The sequence below is a fragment of the Phyllostomus hastatus genome, unplaced genomic scaffold (genome assembly GCF_019186645.2).
Source record: "Phyllostomus hastatus isolate PE091 unplaced genomic scaffold, TTU_PhHast_1.1 phas_contig_151, whole genome shotgun sequence".
NCBI classification, from domain to species: Eukaryota; Metazoa; Chordata; class Mammalia; order Chiroptera; family Phyllostomidae; genus Phyllostomus; species Phyllostomus hastatus.
In genome coordinates this window covers 431,745-451,635 of record NW_025333616.1, presented here as the reverse complement: position 1 = coordinate 451,635, position 19,891 = coordinate 431,745, and the positions used below count along the sequence as shown (strand labels likewise).

The following is a 19,891-nucleotide window of genomic DNA, read 5'->3' as shown; positions in this document are numbered from 1 at the left end:
TTTTTTATATATAGATTTTATTTACTTACTTTTAGAGAGAGGGGAAGGGAAGGAGACAGAGAGGGAAACATCGTTGTGTGAAAAAGTTACCTCTCACACACCCCCAATGGTGACCTGGCCCACAACCCAGGCATGCGCCCTGACTGGGAATTGAACCAGTGACCTTTTGGTTCACAGGCCGGCACTCAACCCACTGAGCCACACCAGCCAGGGTTATCCGCGTTCTTGTCTGTGCATTTCTGTGTTTCCCTGCATATCTGCATCTGTCGATGCCTATGTCTCGGGTCTCTCATGTGTCTGTGACCCTGTATCTGTCTCTCTTTGGTTCTGCATCTATGTCTCTACCTTTTTAGCTCTTTCTGGCTCTCTCTATGCATCTCTGCAGTTAAGCCTCCACAAGTCCTCATTTCTGTCTCCATTGCCAGCTGTCTCACTGCATGGATAGCTCTCTCTGGTTGGCTTGCTTTGCACTTCTTTCCAGGAATCTGTCCTTTCCCCTCTCCCTCTGGGTCTTTGTGTGTCTCTCTCCCTGGGTGCCTGACTCGGTCTTTGTCTGTGTCACTGGGTGACTCTTTAGGCCTCCATCTCAGCATCCCTGATCCCTGTGCCCCCCACGTAAGGAAGAGGAGCCGAGCATGCCCTATATTGGAGAATCCAGCTCTGCTCCTGAGGTGCAGTGTGACTTTGGGGACCCCGGCTCTCAATCCTTCCACCTCTCACCCCCAAGCCCCCAGATAGTGAACACGCGGCCACTCCCAGCTCAGATAGAAGTTTTATTCCTCAAAGCATGGGAAGGCTGGCTCAGCCCTCAAACTTTTTCTTGCGGCCTTCCATTCCACTCAGTGCATCAATGTTCTTGCGCCAGTCTCCAACCTCCCGGTTTTCCTGCAGAAATGGGGCCCGAAGTTAGAGTGTCTTCCCTCAAATATCCTCCACCCACCTTCCGGCCTGCTGGACTGCTCTGTTCTGGATGTCTGCCCAAAGATCTGGTGTGGGAACACTTCCTGCCCTAGAAACAATCCCGACCAATTTGCCCCATGCGCTTCCTGTCTCCCTCCTGCACTTCCTGTCTTCCTCTTGCACTTCTTGCCTCCCTTCTACACTTCCTGTCTCCCTCCTGCACTTCCTGTCCCCTCTTGCACTTCCTGTAACCTGACTCCAGGCTACTTCCTTTCTCCTAATGTACTTGTAGTCTTCCCCTTCTACTTCCTGTCTTCCTGTTGCACTTCCTGTGCCCCCATCCTATACTTCCCTTTGAGGATTCCTTACCAAATTCTTCTCCCCCAAATTCCAAAAGTCACCTGCCCTGCGGCTAGGCCCTGGGAATGTTGCCCCCACCCGCTCTCCTCTAAGCACTCCCTTTCCTGGCCCAGCCACACTCACCTTCTCCGTGTCCTCCTTCTTCACCTGCTTGAGGTGGGCCCGCAGGTCTAAGGTCTCCTTAGCCCTGGTCCCCAGCAGCGCCTGCATCATGGCATCTGCAGAGATCCGCACCCTCCGCAGGGTGGGCCGCTTGAACTTGCCCCGGAGGTCAAAGATCTTCTGGTTCAGATCTGCAATCTGGGAGAGGAGAGCATAAGGGGAGGAGGAATCCTCTCTCTACACTCCCCCCTTGCCTCTCTCCCCCACCCTCCACTGCCCTCCTGTCCCTACCCAGACCTTGTCCAGGCATTTTCCACCTCAGGCTCCTGCTCCTCATCTGGGACACACTCCAAGCTCCTCCTCCTGAGCTGCCATCCTTCCTCGGTCTGCCCCAGCCTCATCCCTCTGAAAACCACCCACACACCCCTGTCCAGCTAACCTGCATCTCACACTTCCCCATCCATGCCTGAGCTCACTGACCAATGCTCGATGCTCCAGCCACACATTTTCACAGACATATTTCCTGCTGTCCCCCCTCCCTCTGCCTGGCACAGCCTGGCCAGGCATTATGGTAGTCATCCTCCCGCCTGAGCCCTGGCAGACTCACGGAGTTTGATCTGGGTCCCCCGGTATCTTCAACCTCAAACAGCTGCAAGGGGCCAGGCTGAGAGCACAGCCCCAGGCACTGCACCCTACCCTGAAGGGACCCAGAATAGCCTGTGCCTCCCACCTCTGTCACGTTCTTGGTAACTTTAGCCTCCACGTCATATCTCTCCTCATCCACCTTGTCGACGCGGGCATGGAGCTGTCGGCACAAGTCCTGGCAAAGGAAGATGGTGTGGGTGGCAGGGGGAGACCGGGGACCGCACCCATGGGTCTGAGGGAGGAGGGGCTGGGGACCTGGATATCTATCTGGTCCTGAAGTAGACTGAAGCCAGACTCTGGGGAACTGTGAGCAAAGCAGAACTCCAGAGCCCGCAATCCTGAGAACCTACAGAATTAGAAATGGAGAAACCGACCTCTGGGTTTTGAGACTGTAAGCAGCTTGCAGGCCATATTTCTGAGCTCACGAGGGTAAACACTGGGAAACTGGGCCCCAAAGTCCTGAGCAGAAGGGGACGGAGAGTGATGCTACCTGAGACCCAGGGATGCAAGACTGGACATAGGAACCCAGGACACCCCAGACTGGGCAGGAGACACCTATTAGAGCTGGTACCTGTAGCTCCTCGAAGCCCAACCCGGCCAACTCCAGGGGTTGGCACCGCGTGCTCAGAGCGCGCCCCTTCTCTCCACGCCGCTCCTCTGCCTCCCGCTCCAGCTCCTGCTTCGCTCTCTGCAGCATCAGGGTCTGTAGAGGGGAGGCCGGACCGCAGGCCACGTTGGAGAGCGGGATGAAGATGGAATAGGAGGCTGCCCCCGCCCAGGCTGCCTCCTAATCCCAGGCTCGGTTTTAGGTCTTCCAGAGTCCCGGCCCAACAAGGTCCACAATTCCAAGGCCCCGCCCTGCCATTTCGGGACTCCCGCCCCCTCCTCCCTCCCGGCAAAGCCACACCATCAAACCCAACACTCTGGGTCTCACCCACTGGCACAACCTCACCCCTACTTTGAAGCCCCGCCCCGCAAGAACGACTAGGCTCCCTCACCTTCAGTTGCAGTTTTCTCGACGCGGAAATCTTAGACTTTTTCTGCCAGCATGAGATGGAATGAAGAAGTAAGGGGGGTGGGATTCAAAAGTGGGTGGTGGGAAGGGCTTCAGAACCCGCCCCCCTAAGTGTGGTCGAGATCTGAGTCTGCCTCCAACTCCAAACCTCAGTGTATAGGAGGCCACGCCCCTCAGCCCCATCCACCAATCTGGGCGCCTGACTCTGACTAGACACCGCCCACCACCTCGTAAGCAATCGCAAGTCCTCAGAGCATCAATTTCCTGCCTAGGCAGCTCTCACCACTCCCAGCCGGGTCCAGAGCGAAACCCCGCCCCTTAATCCCCCCGCCTTTTGCTTAGACTCCACCCATGACCCAAACCCCGCCCCATTAAGGCCATGGCTCCACCCCTTTCCCCCAAGGTGCTAGGTAAGCTTCAAGGACTCTGAATCCAGGCCTTGCCCGGACCCTGCTCATAGGGCTGGCCCCACCCTCACCTTGGCGTGGGGCTCAGTGGCGTAGGCACGGTAGTTGGCGGAGGACCTGCGTCGAACCGGGGCTGGGCGCGGTTCCCCCTGAGGTTGGAGGAACGGAACCACATCACCACCAGGGCCCTCAGCCCCTGTCCGTGACCTCTTCTAGAGGGGCAGCCTCCGGCCCCAGAGCCCTCCCCGCAGTGCCCCCCCCCCTCCCCGCCCCTTGCCGGCCGGCCCATGCCTGTTCTCACCGCATCGCCGCTCCTGGAGGGAGAGAAACCAGGAAAGGGAGTTAATGCTAGGCCTGTGGCCTGTCCAGTCGGTCTCCAAAGGGACCCCAGAAGCCCCTCTGACCACGAGGTCTGGTCTCCCCATCCTCCCCGTCCAGGGTCCTAGGAGTCTGATTCCAAACCCTTACCCCATCCGGACAACACCCAGGAGTCCTGTCCCACCTCCTTTCTCAGGACAGGGCTCCAGCCTCGCAGCTCTCACCCCTCGAGGAAAACCCACCTCCCACTGCCTCGGGCCCCAGGAGACCCCGTTCCCAGCTTCACTCACTCGTCTGCCATGCTGATATTGCAGACTGGAGATGGAGAAGGGACAAGAAACTCAGCGAGTTAATGAGGGGGCACCCGTCCGGGGTGACCTTGAAAGCCCCAGGGACTTCAGCCTGGTCAGACTGCCGAAGCCTCACTGAGGACACTGATAAGGGACAAGGGCAGAGACTAAATATACTGCTGCCCCCTCCTCCCACCGCCCAGGATGTGAGATAACGGGGCGCGTGAGGGGTGGGGTGGGCCGTGCTCCAGCTGGATCACCCTTCCACAGTGCCGGATGGGGAATCGGGCCCCTTCACTCTGACCCAGGAGTCCAGGGCCCCCAGCCCCTCCTCCCTCAGACCCAGGGGCCCAGGCCCCCCAGCCCCTCCTCCCTCAGACCCAGGGGTCCAGGCCTCCAGCCTCTCCTCCCTCAGACCCAGGAATTCCATCCCCAGCCCCTCCTCCATCAAACCTGGGAGTCCAGGACTCCAGCCCCTCCTCCATCAAACCTGGAAGTCCAGGCCTCCAGCCTCTCCTCCCTCAGACACAGGAGTCTTGGCCCCATCCCCTCACTAAACTGCAATCTCCATGAGAGCTGGAGTTTTGTCTTTTTCATCATCTTATGGTGAGTTTCAGGGCCCCAAACTGGTTATCCATTGAGAAAATTTTGTTGATTTATTTGAAGAACCAGGTGTGGGGGGGGGGGTGACCAGGCACTCAGGTGACAGCACTGGCAAATCCACTCGTAGTCCACTTGGCAAACCAGAAATATGGTCTTGGCTCTCCTCTCTTGACCTCTCCTGGCCCCTCCCCGTTCCCGCTCGGCCCTGGAGACGGACTGAGGACAGGACACAAGGACACAGAGAAGAAGATGCCGCCATCTTTATTTGGACCAGAAGAGGAGACATCCCCCAACACCCAGTGAGGAGGAATGGGACGTCTGGGGACCATTCAGGGGACCTGAGACCTGGGCCGGACCTCTAGTCTGCGTTTAGAGTGTCAGGAGTGGAGCGTAGAAATCTGAGAAACCCACCGAGAATTCTAGGGACAGAATATAGAATCTCAGAAACGGAATGGAAGTCGAGCAACGCCTCTGGGGCAGAGTGAGAACGTGGAGAGTGTTCTGGAGAAGGGTTCTGATTCCAGGACCTGACTTTAGAAGTTAAGAGATGGGGGATGTCATAATCTCTGAAGGTCCAGGCAGACTCTCCGGTTTGGGGGTCTGACTCCCTGTGGGCGGAGCCAAAGCCTCAAGTGAAGCCTGAGACTCTGAGGGCAGTTGGAGGGGTTCAGAGAGTGGGATTTGACCTTGCAGGGGCTGGGCCAGGTCCTCAGAGGGAGAATTTGTTGCTTCAGGGGGCGGGACCAGTAACTCTGGGGGCGGGGCCAGGGTTTCAGCGTGCAGAATCCCGGAATCCACGGCTGCGTCTATGGGAGCAGAGTCCTCACACTTGTAGAAGCGCGCAAAGCTCTCCGAGGGTCCGGTCCCAGGCTGTGGGGCAAATCCAGCTGCCCGAGCCAGTTCCCCAACCCGGTCACAGAACCCCTGAAGCTGCTCCTGCCTCACGTCCACAAGGTACCTGAAATCCAGAAGCGACATGTGAGGGGACCGGGCTTTCGGTCTCCAGCCTGGTTCCCTGCCCTGCGCTCCGCTGGCTCACCGGGCTAATTCCACAATCAGGCGTCCTCCAGGGGCCACGCAGGCCCCGAGCTCAGGACTGAGAAGATGAACCATCCTGCAGAGAGAAACGGGAGGAGTGGGGCTCAGACTTGCAGGTCTTGAGGGAGGAGGAGCTGGAGACTGAAACACTGGTTGAGGAAGGACTGGAGGCCTGGACTTCTGGGTCGGAGGGAGGAGGGGCTGAGGAAGGGAAACCTAGGACACCCCAGGAGCTCTTACCCACAGGCCACGTAGAGAAGCTGGAACCGACCCTTGTAGCAGCTCCTGTGGTGGAGTGTCTGGGTGGAACCGAGGGGCAGAAAGTGGACAGTGAAGGATCCCGGGCTGGGGGCTGCTGGGGAAGACCAGCACAGTTAGTTAGGCAGACTCACAAAGCTTATAGATAATACTGCTTGGCCTCTTGAAGCCCTTTCTCATCCTTTCTTTTAGGTGGATTCCTGGGAAATTCTATGGCAGTCCTCCAGTAGGCAGAAACCCATTTTACAGTCCAGTCAACTGAGACTCGAGAGAGAGAGAGAAACTAGTCCATGGCCGGACACGGCATCCAGACACAGGGGAGGACCAGGTATGGGGATGGTTAGAAAGATGCACGACCAGCCCTGTCTGGTGTGGCTCAGTGGATTGAGCACCATCCTGTGAACCAAAGTGTTGCTGGTTCAATTCCCAGTCAGGGCATATGCCTGGGTTTTGGGCCAGGTCCCCATTAGGGGGTGCACAAGAGGCAACCACGCATTGATGTTTCTCTCCTCTCTTTCTCCCTCCCTTCCCCTCTCTCTAAAATATAAATAAAAAGTAAATTTCAGGGGGAAAAAGAGGGAAGAGGTGTTTTCTTTCCAAAAGTGACCTAGAACCCAGCACCGTGTTAGAATGTTCTTAGCCTCTTAGCCTTCTGCAGATAGGATCAGAATTCTACCACTGGAATTAAGAATGCTAAGAATAGTGTCAGAACTTAGGAAAGGGAGAGATCTACAAAGACAGGAGAGCAAAAGAGACCGACTGTCAGGAAGGGCGCTCACTCGTCCAGGCAGTGGGAAACAAATCGGTCCGCTCTGGTACTTGAAACACCGGGAGCCTGAAGCCAGGGACAGCGTCTGGGTCCCACTCACCCCGGGAGATGATGTGTCCATTTTATTACCCAAGCATGGTCTCCATCTCAACGGGGGAGAGCTGAGTCCCTCGCCTACCAGGCTCCGGAGTTCCGTTTACTTCGCCTGGAACCTCATCAGGGTCTCCTGGGGCGGCGCTCGGGTGCCCCCAGGTGGCCATAGCTCGGAACAGCTCCGTTACATTGTGTTGCGTGATTTCGCCTGCAGTCTGGCGGGGAGGGGCATGGCCAGACGCTGGGTTAAAACCTAGGTGGTAATGCTCGTAATATGCCATCCTTTGCACTCCCAATCCCTAGAGCTTGCATCTGAGGGGCAAACCTGGATTCCCAGGCTTGGGACTCAGTTTAGGAAGTAGAGATGGGAGGGGCCTAACCCGTGGAGGCAAAGCCCAGATGTTTGTGGGAGGGGTCTGGAATGCAGGAGGCGGGGCCTTGCGAACCCAGCCTGGTACAGCACACCTTGACAGGCTGTCCATTGCTGGTCCGCAGGAGGCTCTCATCGTCCGTTTCAATGCCGAAGGCTACGAAGGGCCCCGTGGCGATGTCCCCCCAGTACCCTCGCGCTGCCACGCGCTCCCCATGCTAGAGAAGTAGGGAGAGAGGAGACGGGTGAGATCGACGTTGGAGACCCGAACTCCTGGGTTCCCCGCAAAGAAGGAGATGACCAGGACAGGGAATGGACACGCACGTGGCTCAGAAGGCGCCCGGACGCCAGGGTCCGGTTGGGCAACTGGTAAGCACTGGAATCTCTGAGCTCAAAGGCCACGCCTGTGTCCCTCCAGCGCCTGAACTCGCGGGTGTGGATGACTCGGGCCTGGGGCGGGGTGGGAAGAGAGGACTCTGTGAATACTGTATATGGGCCCCCCCTCTCCGCCCTTCCTCCTTCACACCCAGGACTGGGGGTGTCCCAGCCCGCTCACCCCACGGTCATGAAGCTTCATGTGCAGGTCCCAGTCGCTGACACCGCGCCGGGCGTCGTAGCGGGAGCCCAGGTAGTGGCGCAGCCTCATGTCCCACAGGCGGCTCATGGGGAAGGTCTCGGGCCCCTTCTCCCCGCCGGCCCAGAAGCGGAACACGGCTTCCAGGGCGTCACGCTCACGGAACTGCACATCCAGGCACGAGCGGGGAGAGACCGAGGGAGGTGGGCTGCAGGGAGAGCAGCCTTTCCTGCTGGACCCTCCCTTCCACCCCAGAGTGTGGGCACGATTCTCCCGACTCTCAGGTGAAGAAATAAGGCTCAGAGCGTAGAAGCCACCTCCTAGGCCAAATCCCACAGTGGGAACTGGGAGTTGGGGTTCGAACATCTGCGCCCCCAGCCCTCTTCATCAGCGCAAACCCTTTCGGACCGCCCATCCTCATTCTTCCCGTGGCCACCCAGATCCCAGGCAGTGAGGGACAGAGGCCGGGCGGAGGCACCTTCAGGGCTCCCAGGCTGAGCCAAGGCAGCTGCTCCGCCAAGCGGTCGGGCTCTGGAACCAAGCGTGCGAGGCGTTCGGCCTGGGCGCGCACGAAGGCGGCCACCGAGGGGCGCAGCAGCGCATTCCCCCACACTTCCAGGAAGACCTCGCTCCTCTCTGTGAGGGGGGGGGAAGTATTGGGGGGAAGCAGAGGAGAGAGCCCAGAAATGAGACCAGTGTTTCATACCCTGTTTATAGAATGAGGCATTCTATATGGCGCATACTTTCTTTATAGTCTTATCATTAATTATAATAATGATAAGTCACAATGGACTGGACAAACTCTCCACCCACCTCAATAGCTAGAATGTGAAGCATAACTTACATCTCACCTAGGCCTCCTCGCTTATTTCTTCCCCCCTCCCAGGTAACCCCAATCCTGAATTTCACGTTTCCATTCCCCTTGCCTTCAAGAAAAAAAAAATTAAATGGAGACCACTGTACTTGAACAATTTTAAAAATCTTTTAAAAGAAAGAAAAGGTTATAGATAAAGATGAAGATATATTCGTGTTAAAATGTTATAGTATAAGTTGTTTTATTTTAGTTAAGGTTCTTATAAAAGAAAACTATATTTTACTTGTATACACATATATCTACATCAGTATATTTCTATAAATGGTTTCATCTTATTTGTTTACGGACCTTAGATAAGACAACTCTATTCCTTTAGTTAGATAGACACAGATAGGACTACTTGTATACAAAGTGCACTGTAAATTGTGTGCAGCGTATTATGAATGTCCTGGGCTATTAATGACAGACACCATCCACAATAATGATAACAATCACTAAGATGTACACTATCAGAAGCCGAGAGCTATGCATTTTTGCCTTTCACTGAATCCTTGAAAAGCACAATATTCTGTGGAGCAAAAAGCTTTTAGGATCTCCACTTTATAAATGCAGAAACTGAGGCCCAGAAAGGGGTAGATGCTGGCCCAATGTCACACAGCAAGCAGAGCCAGAATTTGAACGCAGCTTATCCGAGTCCAGACTTTGTTCTACATACTAAGCAGAAATTGTTACTGGGAAATAATCACTTTCTGCCACCTCACCCATCCTCCTTTTCCCACTTCTCCTGTCAGTCTCATTTCTGAGGCTGCCTCCTCCAGGCTGGCTTCCTGGGAGTCACACCTCTCACTGTGGGAGGCCTGGGGCAGGACTGAGCTCAGCTCAGCCAGACCACCCCCCAACACACACACATCTGGGGACTCACTGGCTCTCAGGAAGTCCCCTGATCTCTTTTGGACTCCTGTTGTAGCAGTTTTTGAATGCTGGCACTATTCTGAGAGTTTTGTGTGTATTTTTTCTTGGAATTCTCTCAAGTGAGTGAGCAAATGATAAAATAGGGAACAATGTCCAAAGTCTTTCCATTGCACCAGTGAAAAACCAAAGTTCCTGCAGGGATGAGGAAGGGACTGGGGGCCAGAATGTCCTGGTCCTTGCAGCTGACCTTGCAGCCCCATCTTCTCAGGGTCCTCCAGGGCTAGGCTGAAGAACAGTATGTGCCGGGCCACAGCTTCCAGATTATTCTCCAGCACGTAGAACTGAAAGGATGGTCAGGGCAGAATGACTCTGAGATCTGTGTCTCTGGCTCCTAGGAGACTTGGGAGTGGGAGACAGGACCCACGAGTTCTGTACACCAATCCCCCCCCCACTTCAAACACTGGGTTCTTGGAAGCCTCCTCCCCAACGCTACTCAGGACCGTCCATAAGATTTTTGTCCTCTTCAATCCAGGAACCCCCAACCCCAGACACTTCCTTCATCAGGACACATAAGTGGAAGCTCCCAGCTTCCACCTCCCTCAGACCTAGAGGTTCAAGCCTCCAGATCCCCCTCCCTGAAGGGCTCAGGAATCTGGATTTTCATCTTGATCCTCCTTTTTCCACATCCCAGAATCCCAGCTCACATGGAACTTCCTGGGAGACCAGAGCGCTGCCTGGGCCAGGGTTCGTAGCAGATGGCGCCCATCCACGGAACCCAGCAGCAGCACATCTAGCTCGGGGGTCCCGTGCTCTGTATTGGCCTGCGAGTCTGGGGCCATAGGAGGACCTGACAAGGCGAGAGCAGGCTGAGGTTGGTGGCCTGAAGAACGCCCTCTGCTGCCGCCCCCAGAACAAGGGACTACAACTCCCAGCAAGACTTGCACCTCCGACCTGGGTTCCACAGGGAGCTATGCCTCTAAGCATTCTGGGACTCGTAGTTCTTAGAGAAGCACCCTGAGCTGCCCACTTACGGGGTCCCTCCCGCCGTTGGAGCCTCGGAAAACGTTAGCGCCTCTGAAAACGTTAGCGCACCACCCGTCAGGCTGTGACAGTAGCCGCTGTGACAGATGTGGTCCTGGGGTGGGGGACTCACTCTCAGCTTGCAGGTCGAGCGCCGGAGACAGGCCCCACCAGGACACAGAGCCGAAGCCCGCGCCCGAGCCTGCTGGTGTAGTCATCGCTCTGCGAGACAGACATCCAAGGAATTCCCAAATATCATCTCTGCGTCGCCCACCCATTCCCCTCGCATTGTCCCTGACTTTACCCCCCCCCCCTTCCTCTAGGTAACACACCCTCTCACCTTTATCCTTCCAAATATGCTGGGACTTTCCCTCCTTTCCTCCTAGGTGCGGTGCACTCGCCCCGCACCCGTCCCACAACTGCTATCCATAGACCACGCCCTTTTTATCAATCAGCCAATGGGAATATGTAGGCCGGGACCGACACTATCAATTCACCAATGCGAACGAGCGGAACACGCCCACTTCAAACTTTTGGCCAATGGGAACGCTGAGGAACGAATACCCAGGCCTAGGAGAAAGGAAGGCGTGAGGACGCGGTTGTCAAGACGACGATGCTGGAAGAGGCTGGGGCGGAGCCCTGGGACGTCCAAATTTCTGGGATGGGTGAAGCCTGAGCTGATTCAAAATGAGAAAAACCTGAACGGAATCTTGATCAATCCAAGTTAAAGTGAAGTGGCCTAGACTTTAAACAATAGATGTTTGTGTCTCCTTTCTCCCTTCACACCCTGCCTCTACTACACAGGTCTTCTCACCTGGCAGGAAACAGCTATGTGTTTCCTCCAGCCAGCACTGGCCCCTCGTTGGTAAATTCTCAGGAACTTTGTGACCTGGGTATTACACTTAGTCATTAATAAAAATTAATGCTTTTACTAAATTACTAAAAATTAAATTTCAATTAAATATATTGTATTAAAGGTAATACTCAAAACTCATCAATTATTTTACTATTATGTCTTAAGACTGTACCTGTATGAGGGAAATGCCATTTTAATACAATAGTTAAAAAAATTAAATTGGTAAATTATGACCACAAGCTATTGTGGCAGATAAAGTTTTATTAAAACCAGGGCTGGGATTAGGATGAGGCACAGTGGTCCAAGTGCAAGGTCATTTCCTGTCTTTAAATTTTTGAATATTTTGTTCATTGTAGACTTCATTAAATTTTTTCAAATATGGCATTAAAATATGCCATATTTTATGGCATATTTTATGGCATCAAGATATGCCATCTTGATTATTGGGTGTTTTGGGGGGGATTTGTTTGTTGGTTCTTTGGCTTTGCCTTAAATTTTAGGATCATCATCCTGACCCTTGGAAACACTGTTTGTTGGTATGCTAGTGGGTATCTCTTCTCAATTCCATATTTGATGACTCCACACTGGAGGCTTGAAATCAGCCACGATGGGAGAATTTACACCACGGAAATGGCAAACCACACAAAGTCGGTCACAGCACAACAGAGGAAGTGCTGAAGTCCTCTCCTGGCTCCAGCACTGTATTCTTCGCTTTTAACATCCTCCCCCATACCCTCCTAGAAGAATCCAGCTGATCCTTTCAATTCCCACTGGGGATTGGCCTCTGAGTTCTGCTCCTGCCTTTCCAGCTGAATGGCCACACTGGTCCACCCTGTGATGCCTGCTACTTTACATTTGAGACAGCAGGATGCTTGGCAATGTGGATTTTGGTGTCAGACATGCCTGGGTTTACATGTTGTTTGGTCACTGGCTGGCTGAGTGACCTTGAGAGGCCTTGGCCAGGTGAGAACCTGTCTGTGAGTTCCACAAAGTCAGGTCAGCTCCCACATCCAGCACTGGGTGCAGCACCCAAGGAGCTTGGGCTCTCTGCCTCCTCTCCTCTCCATGACCTTAGACAAGTCATGACAAATTCCCAAACAAGCAAGCAAATTTTCATTGATTCCTCACAGTACTCAGAGGGGTGAGGGAATGAATAAGTGAACAAGTGAATGGATGGATGAGTGAGTGGATGGGAGGGTGTTTCCCTTAGTACATTTTGAAGATGGACAGCACCACCCCTGCCCTTGTGTGATCACACCCCTGGAAGTGAAGCTACCTCTTGGGCTCCAGTCCTTGCCCCTGTCCCCTCCCCCAATAAGGAGAACCCAGCCAAGCCACCAAAGTTGCTGAGTATTTATTTGGCCCCAGGAGCAGTGCTAGAATGAGACTGGGGAGAGGATAGTGATCCTGTGTAGGGCAAAGGGGACAGACTGAGGGGATTACTGATTGTCAAAGCAGAGGGTGGGACCATGGGTGGGTTGGGGGAAGGCCAAACTGCTCCCCTCCCCCAGGGGCCCTGGGGCTTCTGGGTATGTGTGGTGGGGAAGTTGGCAAATTATCATGATTGGTATAATGGGTTGAGGAGGCAGGAATGGGTCCAGTGGTTGCGGTGGAGGGGTGAGGGTGGGGGCTCGTGCTCAGAGAATGTGTAAAGGTGGGTCTGGACAGGGCTTTGGCCAGAAGTCTGGTGTCAGGGGCTTTAGGATGGGATCAGGGCACAGGCAGCGGCCTCACTCGGTCAGGGGGCCGCAGCGAGTGCCACTGGGCAATGGGCCGCCGAGGGTTGGCCAGCATGTCCGCCCAGTGCCGGAGGCCAGCCCCGCCAGCCGCTGCCCCTACAGCCACCCTCCCGATGGCCTCGTTCTTGCTAAGCTTGTCATAGTCCAGCACGGTCAGCTCCACCTGGACCTTCTGGAGTGGGCAGAAGGGGAGACAGGAGAGTGGGGTACAGTGGCACCAGGAGGGACTTAGGTAGCATTGCTAAGAACAGTCCCTCCCTCTGTAAGTCCCAGGGGCCCTCTTAGGGTCCTGGGGCCGGGAGGGACTGAGAACCAGAGAGGGAGAGCCCTGTGGTTAGACAGGGGCTCCATAATCTTTCTTCCTCCCTGATCAGATTCCACAGGCGAGAAATGCTTCGGATCCCACCGCTAAGGGATTGTTAGGAGCCTCCTTAGGTAGCAGCCTCCTAAGGGGGACAAACCTCCAGGACTCTTCAATGAGTAGAGGTTACCTGTCCCTCAAGGGGTGTGGAGAAGTCTCTTTTTCTTAGTAACCAAGGCTCCTGAGGGGGCGGGGCACCCTGGTCTTGCCTAGGGGGTGGGGTAACCTGCTCCTCCCAGAAGGAAATTGGAAACACAGCTTGATAACCCCAGGCCCTGGTTTCTGGATGTTGCTGAAAAGTCTCCTTTCCTCTAGCAAAGGGGTTTTTAAGGGCCTGGGGCTGTCCTGGAGGGGCTCAGGGCAGGTCTAGCTCACCTGAACCTGGTCACAGGGCACCTCGAAGCTGAAGGCTTCGTTGTAATAGGGATTCAGAGTGTTCTTCTTGATGGTCGTTTTCTTCTTCCGCACCTTTTTGCCTCCCTGCAGCAGATGGACCTTGACATACGGATCTGGGAAGAGAGAGGGGCAGCCTTAGAGCTCCCCCGCTGCTTCGTAGGGGGGTCGGATCGAGGGGGATGCATGAGACTTCTTTGGAACAATACAGATATGCCCTGTGCATCCTTCAGGTCTCCTCTCTGTGCTCAAATAGAATCTACAACCTCCCGTGACAGCCTGGGCCTCTCTTCCCCAAGACACCCTCTGGCAGCCTGGACCTCCCACTCCCCCAAGAGACCCTCTGGGCCCAGAGACGGTCGGCCTTAGCCAGAGGACCACCCTGCACCACCGCCACCACCATTTCCCTGCTTTCCACACCTGACAGCCCTCCTACGTCCATCTTCTTCAGGTTTTTAGCCTCCAGGACGATGACGGTGAGTTTTCCAGCAGTGGGGACGTAGCGGAGGGAGAAGCAGATGTCCCCTAGTTTCTCCAGCTAAAAGACAAAGAGGGAACTATTACCCGAGCCCCTGCTGCACATCCATCCCCTCCGCGTCCTTTCTTTCCTCCCCACTCGTTTTGGAATGGAAAGGTCCGAAGTGAACACCAGGAGAGTCCTCGGAGGTTTTACTCTGAAGCAGGTGGAGGGGCTGAAGACCAGGCGGGGTGTCCGGGAGGCCTGTGATCTGATTGGCTCGGGCTTCCGGTGGGAGGGCCCGCCGCAGGAACGCGACCACGCGCGCTCACCTCCTCCCGCGGAGCAGCCTGCAGCTCCCGCCAGGCCAGCACTGGTCTCCCCAGGTCCACTGAGCTCATGGGGATCCGGACCTCCCCGATGGCATCGTTGCGGGAGAAGCGGTCGAAGTCGTACACCGCCATGACCAGTACCCTGCCTCCCAGCTCCACGTAGGGCACCTGAGTGAGGGAGCGCAGAGAGAGCACAGGTGAAGAGTAGAAAGTCAAAAGGAAAGCGAGGCACAGCACATCAGGGTGGAAGGCACGGGGTGGCAGCGAGGGCCCCAGGGAACCCACATGGGACAATCCAGAACCAAGGGGACAGCCTAGGGGTCAGTAGTGCCAAAAGGGACAACTCGGGACCCGTGGAATAGTCTCCAGTTCTGAGAGCTGCCCCCTGAGCTGTGGCTGCCTCTAGCAAAAGCAGAAGGGGTCGGCCCCCAGTGTCCCAGGCACTGGGGGCAGGCTGCCCAGTGCGGGGCCCTGAGGCCAGGCGCTCACCTTGAAGGCAAAGGTCTCCTCAAAGTGTGGGTTCAGTGTCTGCCGATGCACCTTGGTCTCGTGCCGCCTCCGCTTGTCGGGCAGCAGGTAAACCCGCACATAGGGGTCTGAAGAGCCACCCAGATCCAAGGCTGCCAAACCCTCAGCTTGCAGGACGCCCACCAGTAGCTGTACAGTGAAGAGGGGCCCTTAGTCTTAGCTTCCCTTGGACTCTCCTGGGACCTTCCCCTCCAAAGCCTCCCCCTCCTCCACACCCACCTGGCCAGTCTGGAAATCATAATCCAGCGAGTACTGCAGTCTTCCTAGCTCATGCTTCTCTGCCACCTGCTGCCCTGGCCCTGATAGTGTTGGCTCCAGCTCTTCAACTTCCGGTTGCACCTTAGGGAGCCAGGACAAGGGCAGGTGAACTCTTCCCCTGAGAGTGTTATCCTCCAGGCCCAGAAACCAAGGGAAACTCCCACATCTCTAGGTTATACCTGAGCACTTGCAGGCTAAGCAGAGTCAGTGTTCGATTAGTGATGTCTGCCACAGGCAGGGAATCACCATAGCAACACATGGTGTAGTGTTTTCCAGTGTTTGATTAGTGATGTCTGCTATGGTTGGGGGTTAGACAATGGTAAAATAGGCATCGATGGTAGCCTAGAAAAACAAGTGTAAGTGTGTCTCACTGCCTTCAGGAAGGAGGCAGGAGATTTTATTCCACATGCTAATGGATGTATTGGGGTTGCTGCATTGTTTTGATGTTGCAAAATATGGAGGCGAATTGGCACGTATACTGTGTATTTGCCATTCTGAACTAGAACAGCAAAATCAGAAGACTTCTCCTCCACCTAAGCCACCAATTTTCAAAACTCAACATGAGTCAGATTTCCCCTGATGAGTCTTCGCTCTTGCCTTCGCTTCGCTTCGCAAAATGCCTTCGCTTCAGAGATTCTGCCTGAGCAGGTTTGGTGCAAGATTCAGAATTTCCGTTTCGACAAGTACTGAGGGTCATTGTGATGTAATGGGCTCTGGAAGTCACTGGGTTAAGGGATAGGGGCAGAAACTGGCTACCAGCACCCTAAGGGCATCCCTGGGGGGTAAGAATTATAACAGATACTTGTTGAGAAGGGAGGAGGGCAAGGACAGTTATGGACCACAAACTTGAGATTCAGAGAGGGACCGTGATTTCCCCAAGGCCACACAGCTGGTTGGAAACCCAGGGCTCTCTGGCTCCCAGGTGAGCATCATCACATTGTTTTCAGGGTTCTAATGCTCATTCAGGTCCTTGCACCTGTAGCTTTCAGTTTCCATGCCAATGGCTTCTTCCAACTCACGGTTCCTTCGTCCTCTTAGGGCTGCTATGTGACCACCCCCCGGTCTCCTTGCCCCAGGTCTGACTTTCACAGGGATCCCAGGGGGTTTGTCCTAACACCCATCTGACCCCATCCCTGTCCTTCTCCAAACTTTCGTGGCTCCCAATTTACTTCATTATGTGGACTCGGCCTGCCAGGCCTTACAGCTCCCTTGCTCCAGAGCACAATCTATGCCCCACCCACTGTGAAAATGACTCACTGTTCCCTACATACACCTGAGAACCTGGATTTCAGTCCTCAGCATATGCTCCTCCTTTGAGATAGAATGCCCTCTATGCTCTGCAGTAGCTCTGTGTGTCCCCTGGGACTCAGCACAGAAGTCACCTCTGCAGGGAAGCCTTCTGGGACCTTCTACACTGCCAGGTGTTTCCTCTGCACAGCCATACACCCAGTACGGCCTCTGATGTGACACATACCACCTTGCACTGTGAACGTATGAGTCTCTGACTTCCCCACTAAGCTGGAAGGTTCTTGTGAACAGTGATTAGGTCCGGTCCATCGCCAGGTCCCCAGGATCCAGTTTTGCACTGGACACACAGAGGAGATGGGCGAGTAAGGTGGGCATGGGAGGGAAAACCTGGAGCAGGGTCTGAGGCTATTGGGCCACGGAGAGGAGCAAGGGTGCAGGAAGGGGCAGGGTGGTGGAAATGGGCCAAGCCGCACCTTGTCAATGTAACTCTGGCCCAGCTCCTTCACTTCCTGGAGGTGGACCTGCGCTTGGGCCTGGCTTTTCTTGCCCATCCGCCTCCGACAACGCTTCCGGTACAGACAAAAACAGCAGCTGAAGACGAGGAGGACTGAAACCAGCACGATCGTGGCCAGGGCCCAGGGGGGCACTGCAGAAGACATGGACACAACTCACATTGAGGCCCTGAAAAGCAAACTGGCTGTTTCAGCCCCAGTGGCATGCAGAAGCTGTAATCCTAGCCTTATTTTCCCTCCAGCCATTTCCATTCCGTTTTATTCCCATGTTTTCCTTCCAACTCATCTCACCTATAAAGCGACTTGATACCCTATTCCAGCCTGACATCTTTTTTGTTTTGTTTTGTTTTTTCTTTTTTGCCTAACACTTCCACCACCATTCTAATTTTTCTGCTCAACTCCTGATGCTCCTAGAAGCCTTAACGCCTCCCTGGGACTGTTTCCATTTATTTAAAAGAAGGGACAGGTGGACTCTCTAGTTCGCCATTCCAAGATCCCATTCCATTCCCAGTCCCATGCTTTGGTTCCCGTTTTTGTTGCACACCTGTTCTTTTTCCATTTCATTTAGATTCCAGTCCAGGGCTCTGACTACGATCCCACCCGGATTTTCCAGCCCGCCAGTCGAGTACACCCGTCCGAATCTCGCCCTGAAAATCCTGACCGGGCTTTCCTTTTCCCTCATCTCCAGCCCCTGCTCTGGCTCACCGGGGCCGTGGTTGAGGCGACTCGAGTCCGGAGGCGTGTCGGGAGTTGGAGGCCCGGGGATTGAGGGCTCCGGAAACATGGCAGCGGGGTCCTAGGGTCCTTTCTGCGGAGGTATCAAAGCCCCCTAGTCCTCCACGCTCACCCCGTGCAACCATTGAGTCCTCCCAACAACAAAGAACTCTAATTCCCATCGGCCCCCTGGACGACCGGCTGCAAAGGAATCGGCTGACCGCCGCGAGGCATATTGGGGGTTGTAGTTTCAACCTTCCCGTGATGGAGGGAGCGCGCCGAGGCTGCTTTCGAACATCTAGTTCCATCACAAAGGGACACTCCCATGCACCGAGGTCCCCGCTGGAACGCCGCTCATTTTTATCCTATCCTTGCATCTCTCTAGGATCTGAATCGGAGGTGGCCAAATGTGAGCGTGGGAACGAGCGCACTGGGGTGCACATAGCATTGCCATGCTCTGCTGTAGCAGGATGAGAGCCAGGATGGTTGCCCCGGCAACGGCCTGTTGCCACGACAACTGGCTGAGTTTAAGTACCCAAGCCAAGCCTCGGTGGAGCGGTCTGGCTGTGCTCTGTCGAGCGTGGGACCCCAGACCCGGATCCCGGGACCAGAGAGGGTGGGAGGGGTGGCCTTGCCCCTCAGTCCAGGCGCCCACAGCTGGCCCCGCCCCCACAGCTGGCCCTGGGGGCGGCGACTCAGTCTTTTCCTCTCCCATTCTTGCCCGGAATGTGGGGGTCGGGGAGCACCGTGCGGCCTTTGCTGGGCACCCACATCCTCCCGGCCGTTCGTCTGTACCTCGCATCCCGAGCTCTGTCTTCACACCTGTCCTCGTGACCGCCGCGACCCCCTTGCCTCCTTCTGCCCTCCCTACTTCTCCTGTCCGTGCCCCCATAAGCCTGTTGCTGCTCCCCCTTTTGTTCCCTTTGCCCTCTGCCTATTGTCTGGTTTCAGTCTCCTGGGGTCACTCGCTCTCTCCCCCGCCCGGCTCCTGCCTGTTTCTCCGTCCCCTCCGGCTCTTTGTCCCCCACACCTGTCTCCTGGTTCAGGCTCCAGCCCTCCCACGCCCTCTGTTGGTCCCTCCCAGAGTTACCCCATGCCCCAAACACCCTGTCCGTCTATGATGAGGAGGAGGATGGGGCTTAGGGAGGGGATCCCCGCAGCTTCTTACCTATTCAGCGGATGCACAGGACCCTCTCCCAGAGGCTCGGGGGCGTCGGCCCTACCTGACTCGGGCGGTGGCGCTGTCCTCGGTGCTGATAGCGGAGCGCAGTGGGGCGGGGGCACAGCTGGGCGGAGATGGCCGCGCTCGCGCGTGTTTGTGGTGTGTGTGTGTGTGTGTGTGTGAGAGAGAGAGAGAGAGAGAGAGAGAGAGCCCGCGCGTGCGTGTTCCATACTTGGTAAGTGGAGAGCCCGGTCCCGCCCCTCGTCCCGCCCCCAGCCAGGAACCACAGGAATATTCATCCTGGTTCCCAGGGATTTTGTGCGTTCTAGTCCAGCTCACCCTCTTTCGACCTCCTATATCGCCCAAAGAACCCGGGGCAAGGATACCCAGTCTTAGAATCCAGGAGACACTCTTAGTTGTATTCAAATATCCAGACGCCAGACTCAGCATGGAAGTCTCCAGCACACTATGGCCAGATATCACCCCACCTTATACCCTCCCCAATCACCAGGCCCAGGAGACAAGCCCTCATGTTTCTAGCTCCAAGAACTGAGTCCGCATATCGGTGGACACGGAACTCTGTACCTCCAGCCTACTCAACTATCCAACACTCCGTTTTTTCAGGTGCAAAACTGTGGTTTCCTCTAGTTACCTCCCTGGAACTTTCTTTAAAATATATTGTTTGTTTGTTTTTAGAGGGGAAGGGAGAAACAGGCAGAGAAGCATCCACGTGTGGTCGCCTCTCACACGCCCTCTACTGGCGACCGGGCCTGCAACCCAGGCGAGCCCTGATTAGGAATAGAACCTAGAACCCTTTGTTCAGGAGGCCGGCGCTCAATCCAC

General features: G+C 55.3%; 3 protein-coding genes and 1 long non-coding RNA gene across 8 annotated transcripts; 1 reads left to right on the top strand and 3 right to left on the bottom strand.

Moving 5' to 3' along the window:
• Window positions 1-760: 760 nt before the first annotated feature.
• Window positions 761-4,194, bottom strand: TNNI3 (troponin I3, cardiac type). Its single transcript, XM_045830326.1, has 8 exons — window positions 4,038-4,194; window positions 3,731-3,743; window positions 3,501-3,578; window positions 3,006-3,047; window positions 2,579-2,710; window positions 2,093-2,182; window positions 1,384-1,560; window positions 761-885 (listed from the first exon to the last, which is right to left on the bottom strand). The coding sequence occupies exons 1-8, from the start codon at window positions 4,046-4,048 to the stop codon at window positions 802-804; spliced, it is 627 nt and encodes a 208-aa protein (XP_045686282.1). The 5' UTR covers window positions 4,049-4,194; the 3' UTR covers window positions 761-801.
• A 696-nt stretch (window positions 4,195-4,890) lies between these two features.
• DNAAF3 (dynein axonemal assembly factor 3) lies at window positions 4,891-10,928 on the bottom strand. 4 transcript variants are annotated; one of them, XM_045830314.1, is made up of 12 exons: window positions 10,829-10,916; window positions 10,622-10,710; window positions 10,173-10,315; window positions 9,716-9,809; window positions 8,221-8,378; window positions 7,725-7,907; window positions 7,493-7,618; window positions 7,264-7,386; window positions 6,884-7,013; window positions 5,919-6,033; window positions 5,680-5,754; window positions 4,891-5,598 (listed from the first exon to the last, which is right to left on the bottom strand). In XM_045830314.1, the coding sequence occupies exons 2-12, from the start codon at window positions 10,704-10,706 to the stop codon at window positions 5,181-5,183; spliced, it is 1,650 nt and encodes a 549-aa protein (XP_045686270.1). In that variant the 5' UTR covers window positions 10,707-10,710; window positions 10,829-10,916; the 3' UTR covers window positions 4,891-5,180. The 4 variants fall into 4 exon arrangements, with proteins under 4 accessions (XP_045686270.1, XP_045686271.1, XP_045686272.1 ...); XM_045830315.1 differs by having other exon boundaries at window positions 5,919-6,030; XM_045830316.1 differs by lacking the exon at window positions 10,173-10,315 and having other exon boundaries at window positions 10,829-10,912.
• LOC123813334 lies at window positions 5,543-7,351 on the top strand. Its single transcript, XR_006784741.1, has 3 exons — window positions 5,543-5,594; window positions 6,129-6,264; window positions 7,294-7,351. It is a non-coding gene; the product is annotated as an uncharacterized LOC123813334 (long non-coding RNA).
• Window positions 10,929-12,683: 1,755 nt separating the features above from the next.
• On the bottom strand, window positions 12,684-19,235 carry SYT5 (synaptotagmin 5). 2 transcript variants are annotated; one of them, XM_045830331.1, is made up of 9 exons: window positions 19,110-19,235; window positions 17,878-17,980; window positions 17,134-17,306; window positions 15,374-15,493; window positions 15,116-15,283; window positions 14,627-14,794; window positions 14,258-14,375; window positions 13,820-13,953; window positions 12,684-13,255 (listed from the first exon to the last, which is right to left on the bottom strand). In XM_045830331.1, exons 2-9 carry the CDS (start codon window positions 17,954-17,956, stop codon window positions 13,055-13,057), a joined length of 1,161 nt encoding a protein of 386 aa, XP_045686287.1. In that variant the 5' UTR covers window positions 17,957-17,980; window positions 19,110-19,235; the 3' UTR covers window positions 12,684-13,054. The 2 variants fall into 2 exon arrangements, with proteins under 2 accessions (XP_045686287.1, XP_045686285.1); XM_045830329.1 differs by having other exon boundaries at window positions 19,055-19,224.
• Between the last annotated feature and the right edge of the window lie 656 nt (window positions 19,236-19,891).

Excerpts from the sequence above, each read along its gene's own strand:
- SYT5 (XM_045830331.1), bottom strand. The coding sequence starts at position 17,956 with ATGTTTCCGGAGCCCTCAATCCCCGGGCCTCCAACTCCCGACACGCCT. Across the intron at positions 15,284-15,373 it reads ATGATTTCCAGACTGGCCAG|CTACTGGTGGGCGTCCTGCA; the intron begins GTGGGTGTGGAG and ends TTCACTGTACAG. Across the intron at positions 13,256-13,819 it reads TGCCCTGTGACCAGGTTCAG|AAGGTCCAGGTGGAGCTGAC; the intron begins GTGAGCTAGACC and ends TGCCCACTCCAG.
- DNAAF3 (XM_045830314.1), bottom strand. The coding sequence starts at position 10,706 with ATGACTACACCAGCAGGCTCGGGCGCGGGCTTCGGCTCTGTGTCCTGG. Across the intron at positions 7,387-7,492 it reads CCGGGCGCCTTCTGAGCCAC|CATGGGGAGCGCGTGGCAGC; the intron begins GTGCGTGTCCAT and ends CTACTTCTCTAG. Across the intron at positions 7,014-7,263 it reads GCAATGGACAGCCTGTCAAG|ACTGCAGGCGAAATCACGCA; the intron begins GTGTGCTGTACC and ends CCTCCCCGCCAG.
- TNNI3 (XM_045830326.1), bottom strand. Across the intron at positions 2,711-3,005 it reads CGAGAAAACTGCAACTGAAG|ACCCTGATGCTGCAGAGAGC; the intron begins GTGAGGGAGCCT and ends TCCCCTCTACAG. Across the intron at positions 1,561-2,092 it reads TTACCAAGAACGTGACAGAG|ATTGCAGATCTGAACCAGAA; the intron begins GTGGGAGGCACA and ends CTCCTCTCCCAG.